Below are 12,969 nucleotides of genomic sequence, written 5' to 3'. Positions count from 1 at the left end.
AAGTGAAAACAGATTTCTATTAAATAACAGCCATCAAATAAAAATATTCAATGTAGAATAAGTGACTGCATTAATGTTTCAGTCAGTTTTTAGTAGATGCACTTTTGGCTGCAATCACAGCACTGAGTCTGTGTGGATAGTTCTCAATCAGGCTTGCGCATCTGGACACAAAAATTTACTCCATTCTTCTTTACAAAACTGCTTAAGCTCTGGCAGGTTGCAGAGGGATCAGATATAAAGAGTCCTTTTCAAGTCAAATCACAAATTCTCTATTGAACTGAGGTCTGGGCTTTAACTCCAGAGCATTCACCTTGTTGTCTTTGAACTAGTGCTGTCAAACAATTAAAGTTTTTAATCAGATTAATTACAGGGTTGCTGTGGATTAATTTCAACTAATCATGATTAAATATCATTCATTTTTAATCTATATTAATCGCATTTCATTTTGCATAAGCAAGCAGACTCAAGAAAGAAGGGAATATATATGACAGGGCTATTCAATTACAAATTCAACTGGGTCATATTTTTGAATCAAGACATGTAGCCGGGCAAGACATGTTTGGCTGGTAATGTCAAATTCTGAAACACAATACAGATCAATTTGATGAAAAATAATCCCTTTTATTCATAGTCTCCCTTTTAAATTTGGCGTTCCGTGAGGGTGGTTTGTTGCAAGCTTGGCAACGCGTTAGCCAAAGTGCTAGCAGAATCCTCGACAAACGTATGCTTCGTGTTAATGTGGTATTTAAAGCTGGAAGTGCTTCAGTGAAAAAAAACTCCTTCCTGCAGAATGTGCATAATACTTTATGTCCGTCAACTGTTCCGCCTTGTTTATTTTATTGTACTCAAATTTCCCATCGAGAGGGCCAATGTGCTGTTTAGCATCTTCCATAACGAGTTGGTTGGTCACTACCGGATCAACGGCCCATTTGCGCATGCGCGGCGGCATGCTTTTTTGAGTCATTCTGCGCTGTACATTGGTTACTTGTGTTAAAAATTTTAATCAGATTAATCATAATGATGGAATAATCCGCATTAAAGCGTCAATTTTGACAGCCCCACTATGAACCCTTTCTGCACAGCTTTCCCTGTACGCTTTGGATCAGTCTTGCTGGAAAATCAAAATGTTTTTGTTTCCGTCCTCACCCTTAAACTGTTCAATAAATTTTTCTCTGAGTTGCTTGGAGTGTTCTTTTGTCTTCATGGTGTAATGGTAGCCAGGGGTACTGATTAACTAGTGGCTGGACCTTGTAGAAACTGGTGTCTTTATACTACAATCACTTGAGACACATTCACTGAACTCAGGTGATTCCCATTTCACTAACTGTTAGACTACTAGCACTAATTGGCTAGACCTTTGTTGAATAAAGTCATCCACTTTAAAGGGGTGAATATCTATGCAAACACTTATTTTACTTTACATATTTTTATTTAATTGGCATTACATTTTTTTGTCAGAACAACCTTATTATATTGACCATGATAGATTTCTAAAATCAATAAAAGGGTAAAACATCCAAGGGATGAATACTTTTTAAAGGCACTGAAGAGCCTTTTATGGTATCGTTTCATAAAGTTTCCTATCGATGCGATTTGATGTTTTGTTTCAAATTACATTGTATTACTTTGTTTTTACCCTATCACTTCTTCTTTCATCTTATATTATATTGTATTATGAAAATTGTACTGCATTGTTTTGTAAGGTATATCATATCAAAACTCAGTTTCTTAATGATAAAGCATACATGTTACACAATTTCAAGTTTCAAATCATGCATAAACAAACAAAATTATGTCGTGAATTCGCAGGTCAAACATGAAGAGTTCAACACAGCACTTTTCATCGGTCAGAGCAACATCAAATATGTAGCTTTTTTTTTTTTTTACAAGAATCTTCATAGATCTTTATCATTTACATTAAAACACTTGTGATAAAAGTCTAAATTTGCATTTTGTTAACAAGCGAGGTAAAGTTCCTATTATCTGTTTTTATGGTAATGACACCTTAACTGTTAATGCCATAAGGATGGCACCATATCTTGCCCCTCCTGGGAAAACAAACAGTCCAACTCCTATAGTCGGCTAATTATTAGGCTGTTAAATCCTGAAGGCTGTATTTAATTTATGGTCATTTCCTGAACACTTGAGTAAACTGTAATGTATTTGTATTTATTTTGTCATTTATTAATCAGTATACGAGATATGAGTGATATGCTGGGACTGTGTGTGTTTACTTTTGTTTGTGTTTGATTTCCTTTCCTCAGTACGCTGTGAAACTGAAAAGCTCTGTTTGAATAAATAAAGTTGCCTTATAGTGAAACTGACATGTTTTTACTATCAGCATTAAAAGCCTTGTCTCTATTTATTTTGTCTTGATCCAACCCTTACTCTTCATAAACAGGACGTAATGCAATACAGGCAATGTAAAAGCGAGTGGTATAAGTCAGAATCATTATAGAAAGCTGTGTGAGCACTCTATCATGATAAACAGCATACATATTGAGATATACAATCATTCAGAACTGGTGTTTCCTCCTCGGAGGCTGTCTTACCTCCTCCAGCTGGTATCAGGTGGTGGCGAGAGATAAACTGCACCATATGGACAGCTGTCAATGTGAGACTGCAGGTTAAGAAAATACAGCTGGAGAGAGAATGTCCTGGCATCTATGATGCGTTTGCTGCCATGAATACTTTTAAAAACAAGGAGTTTTAATAAAAAACAGAGTGTGGGTGGAATCTGAAATATATCAGCATGTGATAAAAGTAAGGAATAATAAACCACAAGCTTCACATTAGAGTCTGCTTAAAGTTTCTGCTGGTCAACTTTTGTTATTTCCTTGACTGAGAGCCCCCTGGCAGTACAAATACATTTTGCACATTTGAAATATCTTAATATTTCAAGAAAGTGTGACAAAATCAATTGTCACATCAAACTTAAGTGTTGATTTCAGAAACCATTAAACATTCTGAGGCAGAAAATCACTATTATTCAGACACTAGAGGAATGTCATTATGATCAGCAAGAATTTTAAAACCTCCCACTGAACTGTCAACTTCAGACTTCAGAGAGAAGCTATCAATATACACAGAATGAAACAGTGCCTTAGTATCTATGTACAGTAAGCAACACAATACATAGCAGTCTGAAAGGATATCTGGCGTCCATGTTTGTCAAAAGACAGAGGTTTTCTGTGCGGTGATGTTATACGGTTCCGGTCTCTGTAGACTCTGTCTACCAAGCCGTGGTGTCGCGTTGACCTGTTTGTATCTAGCCCAGAAGTCTGACAAACAAGAAAAAAATTAAAGTCAGATTTGTGCACTTTTGTGAAGACTTTTAAACTAACCCATGATCTTTGAACAGCTCTGAGCATGAGATGCTAACTAAATATCTATTAAGTTATTTATTCAGAAAGTGTTTTATGAGATTTGGTCATGTAGCCACAGAGGGAAACATCATCTGTTTGTAAAGCAAGTTTGGAAGTTAATAGGGCACAAAGCAAACATAAGAACAGAAAATTGGAAGCTCGTCTACTTCTGTAGACAATCTAGAGACTATGTGTTTATATGGGGAAGAGGTCCTTGATATATCTGGTAATAAAAACATGAGATACTGTCAAAAGAACAATCATTTTTCTATCCATTTGCATGGCAGTCCTGACCTAACCATTCTGCCAGAGGCAAGGTCATATGAATTCTTAATTTCTGTATAAAGCAGAAGAAGCTTCAAGCTCCTACTGCTATAATATTACTTGCATAAAACACATCATAAAAACATTACCAAATTGTTGATATTTTAAAGAAAAGATTTTTTTGTGTCAGCAATGACAACATCTAGATCAATGTGATCAATATCTTCTTTCTTTCTTTTTATATTTTTTAATAGTTGGGATAAATTAGAGTGACACTGTAACCCTGATAATAATTTTGTTTTCAAAAGCATGTCTATTAATCCTACTAGTATTATTTATCGTTGATAAACAGCAATATAAGGTATGTCAGAGACAATGATAAGAGTATCTGAAATAACAGTCAAGCCGATTGCGGATTCTGATTACATTTTCATTACACAAACGAAAATTTCATGTGTTTTAAAATAGTTATATACAATCTTATAATAAGATTTTTATCAGCAGTAACTGGAACATGGCTTACAAACTTCACAGTGATGATCATTCTCAGAAACAACGTCAGACTCCAACACTGCTGACATTTGTTTTTTTCAATTTGACCATGAAAAAAAAACAGGCAGCCTCTTTTGCCCGATCAAACTTTCTCTGAATCAGCAGCTACTTGTACTTACTTGCCAGAATTTAACGGACACAACAGAATGTGCATCTGACGCAACAGATATTTTTGGAGCAGTTTGTATCATTGAGCTTAAAGAGTTTTTTGGACATTATCTTTAATTGTTTTCGGTTGTTGCCATATTTGCATAAAGAAGGCATTTTTGTCCAATTATGTGTTGATAAGGCTACTTAAATCTTGAGAAATATTCCTGTATGGTACATTTAGAACAGATAAAAATGGAGCAATTCATTTGTGATTAATCACAATTTAAATTTAAATCGCAATTTGTTCTCAGAGGTTTTCAAAACATGCCTGTGAAGTTTGTTGCTGAAAAAAACATCCCAGTATAGGATTTTTGCATGTCTAAAAACCCCTCTGTTTCAGACCTGCTCAGAACGAGCTGTTTCTGTGTCTGTGGCTTTAAATGATAATAAGCTGTCTGACTCCGCCCCTGACAGGAAATGGATGTGGCACTCCTTATGTTACAATGTTACAGATATTTTCATCCAAAGTAAAGGACCTGACTGGGACTTGAACCATCAATCTCCCAGTTCTAAGTCAGCGGGGTAACCCACTGAGCTATCCAGCATCTCAGCTGGCAGCTGAGAGGAAGATCGGGAGTGGAGGGCAGAACTGTCTTCCAAGCGGGGAGGGCCAACCAAACATGGGGGCGGGGCTAACGCCCCACATGACATCATAAGGGGAAAATCTGACAACGGCTTGTTTCGGCACACATTTTCTGAAAGGTGGAGAAAGAGAGGGTCTAAGGGACTGGATTTTTCTGATTCTTGGAGGGCTTGTGGACAGGCCAGAGGCACATATTTTTGTTAGAAAAACCTGAAAAAGTGATTTTTGTGTAATATGATCCCTTTAACTATGAAAGTTATGAGATTAATTGCGATTAAAAATGTTAATCTCTCTGCAGCCCTACTTTGAACACATTGTTAATTGAACTCTTACGTTTGTAAAGCGGTCTAAATACTCTATTTCTCTATACTCTTGTAAAACACACACCAAATATAGTCTGTAGGCTGCTTTATTTACTTCCTCCATTTATTGTAAACAGCATGCTCTCATTGTTTATATAAACAGTAAATATGACATTTCCTGTGAGCAAAGCTCTAATCCTAGTAACGAGGATTTCAAAGAGCATTTTTATAGAGCGACCACAGGTTGAATAAGTATCAGCAGGATATTACTGTGCCACAGAGACAGGAACAAAGGACATACATTTATAAGAAACAGCTGTAAAATCATTCCTGGTTTAAAATCCAGTTAAAGATTGAATGTTTTGTGCTTAGCCTTTTCAATCACCACTGAATGACGTATAACAGTGCAGAAATTGCTCACCTGAAAAGACATATCCATGCTGCTGCTTCCAATCTGATTGACGTTTGGCAAAGATCCTCCATAGTACTGCCCACGGTTCTGCCCCAGCTGTAAATACTGAGTCTTCTGCAGCTGTAACTGAGAGACAGAAAACAGCAAGTGAAACAAGCAGCTGTTAAATGGATGTTTCACAATCAAAGCAACTTCAGGCTCACAACCCTGAACATGAAAGCAAAAACCAAAGTGGAAATTAATATGAAATAAAACTGTAAATGACAGCAGCTCATTGCAATCTTCTTCAAGGACAAATTCTGCATAATCTTAATTTATGTGCCCAAGTTTAGGCCTTATAGGGTGTGTATCTTTTTATATGTACCACTATAGTTTGAACATATTCTATTTCAGAGTCAGTCATATGTTTGTGGTGCTAACATATGAGAGATACAATTTCAATGTTAAAAGGAGAAACATAACACATTAATCACAGCATAAATATAAAATGTCTTCTGGCAATGTTAGAATACAGCGTGCTCTACCAAAGCAGCACAAAGGAAATAAAATAACACTGAAATAAGAAGACAGAGAGGGAAACTTAAGGTGGAAACATTGTCAGATGCTTTAACAGGTTGGATTTCAGAAAAAGCGAACTCCCTGAAGCCTCACGAAAGTGTTTATTTCAGAGTGACCTCCAGTTCCATTTCCCATTAGAGAGCCCATAACCGGTCAATTAAATTTCTAATGCAAGCCCGCTGCTCACTGATGGCAGAGCAGAAAATCTAATAATAACAATTACTATGCCTGTGTCGCTGGTTTATTTTGATAAGCTCCCTGGTCTCAGATTATTTCGTAACATGTCTTAAACATGTTGATTTGTTTTTTTATATTTGTTTACTTCACATATTCAAATATCTTTATACCTGCAGAGTCTACATGGATTTTTTTTGCCAGTTTAAGACAGACTGGAGCAAAGAGAGGACACAGCTGAGAGGACCTGAAGAGAACAGTGAGGGGGAAAGGGTCCAAATGATGAAACTCTAAACCTGAGGCCCACTTCCCACTGGACTAACTTTGGCTGAAACAAGCATGTACTAAAAAAACAAAAGACAGAGGCCACCATTCAAGTTGATAAACAGACTCAGTCTGTGACTAGCCAGTGTAGCCTTGTGTCCTCAAATATACACACTCATAACAATGCAGCACAATGTCTAGCTGATGGTTTAGAAAAATGTCAACAAATAATCTGATTTTCCTACACTGAAGACCTATAACAAGCAAAATCCTCACATACTAAAGCTTCAACTGGCTGCTGAAGCACATGTGTGTGTTTTATTCACATTTAAAGACTAAAAATAAAGCAACTTTGTGAAACACAGCCATGTTGTTATTTATACTTGTGTTTTTTTCTTTTCTAACATGTAAATATTGCATCGCTGAAAAGGAGAATTAGGGATTGTTTTTCCTCCCTTTTTGGCACTTAATCTGTATAATCAGTTTACACAGCTAAAATTAAAATTATAATCCTGCAGCAGCAATATATGGTTAGAAGATGGATTTCCAAATGAATAAAAACTACCTTACATGCACATTCCTGATCTTAAAATTAAAAGTTAATGCTCTCGTGAGAAACTTTCTCACACACACACACACAGTGGTTCATCTTGTGTCTCTGGTGTTTGCTGTCAGACCAGCTATCTATCACCTGCTTTGTTTATTCTCAGGGACATCATAGCGTGGCTTCAAATCTACCTTTTTTTACTTGTCCATCAGATGACTCACTTTAAATCTTTTGAAATAAGGCTTTTTTCACTGTGTGAAATCATTTGACTAATGAGACACTATCCACCTTATTCCTAGCCCCCGTATTAAGAACCAATAATAAGTTTAAATAATGAGAATCACATCTCTGGGGCGCAGAAGGCTTGATGGTTAGGTCGCGCCCCATGTGCGTGGGCGGCCTGGGTTCAAGTCCAGCCTGTGGCTCCTTCCCTGCATGACTCTCCCCAACTCTCTCATCCCTGTTTCAGACTCTATCCACAGTCCTCCTCTGTAATAAAGGCATAATAAGCCCCAAAAATATATCTTAAAGAAAAGTATTGCATCCCCTATGCATTCAGACAAGGAACAGCGTGTTTAAAACATGTTAGCGACACACATTCAACTTTGTCTTGTTATTACTTCCACAAAAAGAGCAACAGGTATTGCATGTTACAGCAAATACAACTTTTAACTTATAGCTAATAACATTAAGCTGGATTAATGATTTTTTAAAATGAAGCCGTATTTGATAAATTGAATTCTTATTCATCTCAAACAACCACCATTGGCGCTAAATCACTTTAGTATTGGGAGAAACTTGTTTTTACTGTTATTCTTACTGTACCGAAAGTGCATTTGTATTTGAATAAGGTGGATACCCTAGCAGTGCTCACACAGGCTTGATGAAACAATGCTATGAACAAATTATCCATCTTATCATTTTTTATCTTGTCTATTTTTGTAGCTCATACAGCTCCAAGTGTTCATTTCAATGTGTTTCATATCCAGGAAAAAACTCAAAACAGGAGCTTTAAAGAATAAAATAAGTAAGCACTGTAGTAGCTCCTCGTTTGCTGTGCAGTCATATTATGATGCTTCAGCTCAGCAGCACTCACTCTTGAATCCCTGCCTCCATAGGATTTATTTTGGATGCCTGAGTTGTATGTGGCTTAAATTCCTCATAATCTGCTTGCGTTCATCTTTGGTGTAAATGTCATTTATACAGCGGAGCACACAAAGGCCTGAGGACCTGTCAGACAAGTTTACAGAGCCACGATGCAAACACGCCTCACCATATATCATTAACACATGAACCACACTCTTAACGGATAATCTATTAATAGGGTATAAAAAGATTTCTACCGCAGTGTGTCACATAGTTATTTTTTCTAACCGCCAAGTCTCTGAGTGCACGAGACGAGCTGAAAATCATCGCTGCAGTTAGACGCGCGCTGTCAAATACGCACGCCCCTTTAGCTTTCACTTGCGTGGGACAAAATAATGAAATAACTTTTTTTCGGACGAGGGTCCCTGTTGTTAACGTCTACACAACAGAACAGCAACCTCCCACCAGCTCTGCTCGGTGACAGTCGTGGAAGAAAAAGGCTCCGGCTGGCAGGAAGCGTCGTTTGTTATTGTTTACCTCCTCTGCCCTGGCTACGTGCAGCTGCCGCGCGCTACAAATGCATATTTGACAGCTCGCTGAAAACAAACGAAGAAGAGGTGGGGGTAAAAAACATAACAAACGGTTTCGTTACCCTCGCTGCCCGGGTAATGCTGAGGTCTTTCATCACTTCTTCAAATGCCGCCGTCTCCTCTGCTTGCTTCTGGTTATGTAAAGCGATTTTCTCGCTGAATTTCCGCGGATTGTTCGAAGTCGCCATGTTTCGCTCTTCTGCTCCGTTTTTTCCTCAACGGCCAACGTCAAGAAAAACGAAATGACGACAAACAACATCCGGTCAGAGCTTGAGGGGTAGACACAATAAAACACTTTAGGGTAAGTGCCCTTCGAGGCTGTATGTTAGTGAAGCGGTTTAGTAGAGTGAAATAGAGTGAAAATTGCAAAGTTACGTGATGTAGGGTTCGGAATATGTTATTAGGGGTAAGTGTTCTGTCCACCAGAGGACAACAAACCATCTGAAAGAGGTGCTCAACAACGTGATAGCAAACATTTAAGCTAAGCACCACGTTCAGTGGGCACTCCCACTCTGTTTGGAGATGGGAGTGAAAAGTTTTTATTTGCTAAGCACTCAGTGCTGTGTTTGGTTTCTCTCCAGACAAATATTTAGGCTTCTGTCTAGTTTGCTAACGGTATTTCTCTCTGTAGCAACAATTTAATACCATTTATAGCATGTGGCTATTCTGTATAGATATTTTATCTTTATCTGAATAAAATTAATCTACATAATCCACTTTAACATGCTGATTTGTAAGACTAGTGAGACGTACATGTGTTTGGATAGTCACATCTATTTACTGAACTCAGAGCAAATACAATTGTATTGCTAGTCTTAATGGCACCACTTGATCATGTGTGCCAGGCACACTCTGCCCTCAAAATATTTCCAGTGGGAATGCATGGAGATAACTTGTCATAAATTAGGCTGTATAAAAAAAGGCAGGCTGTTGTCATTATCTGTCCTTTGTAGCACAAGATCGCCTAAAACTGCTTTCAGTTCATATTAATTCTTATCAAAAATGTAACTCTTTCTAAAGCTGTAGGAAGAAATATAGATGTTGGGAAAATACTCACTCGTTTGACATCGCCTATTCGAATAGATTGTGGATGTCTGTTCCGTGTATGTGCATGTAGTTAGAAGTTACCATGTTTAAAGACTATAGTGACAGTACATTTATTTTGAAGGTTAAATTCTTCCAGTTTCCGGTATGCGCGTCGTTATCTGTGACTGCCTTGACGCAGCCTCCTCGGAGAAGCTGTGCGTGCTCACGTCGCTGCGCGGGGGTGTTGTGGAGGCGCAGCGCACATCTGGACTGCGGAATAAACTCAAATTAAATTTTTTGGTTTGTTTGTTTTGTGTTTTTTATGAGAAAATACGATTTTTTACTATACACATCTGTTTGGTAAATTTGCAGAATATAGTCATTTATTTAATTGTTTGTTTGTTTTTTTAGTTATTCATTTCTAAAATGTATTCATTTTACCATACTCTCAGGCCACTGATGTGTTACACAATCCCAGTTTCAAAGTGCATTATTTGATGGTAAAATATTCAGAATTTGCTTAGTTGTCTACTTTGGTTTAAACTGAAGTTCCTAGACTGGATTGTCCTAAATATTTATGACATAAAATCTTGTGCCACAGGGAAGTGGCAGTGTAAGCTTCCTCTGGAGCTCTGTGTGCACCCCTGCTGACTGAGAATAAATACTGACACAACAGTGTCTCCTTCTGCTTTCCAGTTGAGTGGACTCAAAAAGTGAATGGACTGCATACTGCAGTTAGAGATTTAACTCATGTGGAGACAAATGATTCCCTCAGTGAGAAGAGAGAGAGAGAGAAAGGACTGGTATCAAAGCCTTCTCCCTGGTGCATTATATTATAAAAGCATCAATGTGAAGAAAAAGACCTTTTGTGCATGTCCATACGTGTTTCTTGACTGCAGTGGGAGTTTCACTCTGCTGCAGCTACATAAACAGCTGCACAAACAACAACAGGAGAGCTGTATTATCTTTATTTGTGATGATACACAATAAAAAACTCTTATGCATATCTGTACTGTAAGAAAAATCTGAAGTGTTTATGTAGCCGAGAATTCAAACACCATACTGATAATTATGGTTTCTTTTTTTGTTTGTTTCTGCAGGCAATGAAGGCACAGTGGAGCTGTTTCACCTGCTATTAAGGAGAGAGTAATTTGGTTGTAAAGTAACCATGGTAACATTGAAAAAGAAGAGACTCCAGGGCAGGTGGAGAAGAAGGAGTGTATGCACAGGATTACTGCTGAATAAGCCATCAGGGAGGGGAAACCTTGAAGGTGAGCATGTTTGTAGCGGCCTGTAAAAATGAGGAAAGCCATCTGTGATGCAGGATTCCTTCATGCAGCTGTTCTTTGTCAGATTATTGTAATGTTTATCTTACGTGTAAACATGCCGCACTAACATCAACCACACAGTAAGAAGGAACATCTGAGAGGCCTTTGCGTTTTACTTCACTTTATCAGTTCAACCTGAGAGTCTGGAGTTAAACTTTGATATTTAATTTTGGACCAAAAGACCAGAATTTCAAAACCACTTTCTCTTTTAAAGACAAGATGAGCGCTAAACACAAGCCTGTTGGCATTAGAAAGGTTAGGAGCTGTTGTAGTGAATGCCTGTGTTAAAGCCTTTAAGACACAGGTTATTGTCTCATAAGTATGAGCCATTAATAAGACTATTGAGGTGTTTAATTGGATGCATTTTTCATCATTGAAATAATATAGAGACAAAAAAATACACAGAAGAACTATAAATTAATTCTGATTCAATAAGAAAAGAAACCTCAATCTTTTGACACACAACAGGCATTGCAACTCCCAATAAATGCTTGGTGGATGTGCATGTATACTTGTGCCTTTTAAAGTCAAGCATTTGTATGAAAGGGCTTCAGTTGGAAAACCCAACTGAAATCACACATAGGTCTGCATAAAAAAACTTAAAAATGAGAAAGAAAAATATTAGAAGATGTCAGTTAAAGCAAAAGAGGAGGGGATTATTTTTCTCTGGTAGGCACGCAGAGTGTGCAGCATGTGCAGAATGGTGTTGTAGTTCAGTGAAGAGCAAAGGTAACAGATGGCCACACCATAGGAGGCAAGTATTTCCATGAACCTACATTAAAACCAGTAATTGTTACATGATCGAAAATTGACAAAGCACACCACCCTACCATGTGTGATCTTTGTTAACTGGCAGGGGCAAAAACAGGCATTGTTTGGTCCAATTAAGTAAAGATATTGCAGAAGAGGTTTTTTTTTTGCATCGTTCATGAAGTGATGTTATTTTTAAAGAAGATGATGGAAAAGAGTGATAATTTGGTAAAACAAAAGCCTGTAAGCTGGTTCTATTTGACCAGGAGTGTCCAAACTATGGCTGTGGTTAATTTTGAATCGTCCCAAGGTAAATTCTAAAAATAAAGTCAAGTAAGGCCTACAGTACAAAAGGAAGATTGTGCTTGAGTCTATTGCACTTTATAGTTTTGATACTAGGCAGCACTGTTGACTCTGTAAACAAACGTTTTTTACCAGAAGAATTTATTGACATGCTGTTTCCCTGACTATACTGACAGAGCAAATTAAATTGTAAACAAATTTACAAACAAAATAATTTTCCTCCTGATTCATAACACCCTGACAAATAATAATGATAAAAAGATTATGGAAGCAAATAGCTGCAGAAATAGCACTCATTTTCTCCTCTGTCTTCCCCATCTGAAGGCCCATCTACATGGCATGTTGCTCCAATCATCCTCCATCACCAACACTTTGGCCGTGTCGACCTGTTAGTAGGGGGAAATTTTCTGTCAGGAAGAAATGGCGTCAGTCATTAGGAGATGTTAGGTGTTATTTTTCTGATGATGAATCACAAGAACTTTTTCAGGCTAAGTATGAGCTAAATTTCAACTCAAGATTCGAGAGGCCTTGGAAATTTTCTTTTTTAATTATTCCAGGTCTCTTAAACATAAAAAAAAATCCCCAAATTCCCTGAAATGTCTAAGGTATTACCAAAAGCTTCTTTTTAAAAATCCCCTAAAAGATAACATAGAATTTCCTTGAATGTTCCCCAAACATTTCAGTGAAAGTGTCTGAAAATCACTTAAAGATTTAT

At 37.5% G+C, this 12,969-nt stretch overlaps 1 protein-coding gene across 6 annotated transcripts in view; it reads right to left on the bottom strand.

The window, feature by feature from the left end:
* Nucleotides 1-9,054, bottom strand: part of crtc1a (CREB regulated transcription coactivator 1a) — a 38,876-nt gene extending 29,822 nt beyond the window's left edge. For all 6 annotated transcript variants that reach the window (XM_041802793.1, XM_041802796.1, XM_041802794.1 and 3 more), the window contains exons 1-4: nucleotides 8,910-9,054; nucleotides 5,638-5,754; nucleotides 3,156-3,281; nucleotides 2,553-2,614 (exon numbers count right to left, since the gene is read on the bottom strand). In XM_041802793.1, the coding sequence (XP_041658727.1) occupies nucleotides 2,553-2,614; nucleotides 3,156-3,281; nucleotides 5,638-5,754; nucleotides 8,910-9,035 (431 nt within the window). In that variant the 5' untranslated portion in view covers nucleotides 9,036-9,054. The remainder of the gene's footprint in view (nucleotides 1-2,552; nucleotides 2,615-3,155; nucleotides 3,282-5,637; nucleotides 5,755-8,909) is intronic.
* Nucleotides 9,055-12,969: the final 3,915 nt, after the last annotated feature.

This window comes from Cheilinus undulatus, linkage group 13 (assembly GCF_018320785.1).
Source record: "Cheilinus undulatus linkage group 13, ASM1832078v1, whole genome shotgun sequence".
NCBI classification, from domain to species: Eukaryota; Metazoa; Chordata; class Actinopteri; order Labriformes; family Labridae; genus Cheilinus; species Cheilinus undulatus.
Note: the sequence above shows the minus strand (reverse complement) of the source record. Positions and strands in the feature narration are given on the sequence as shown.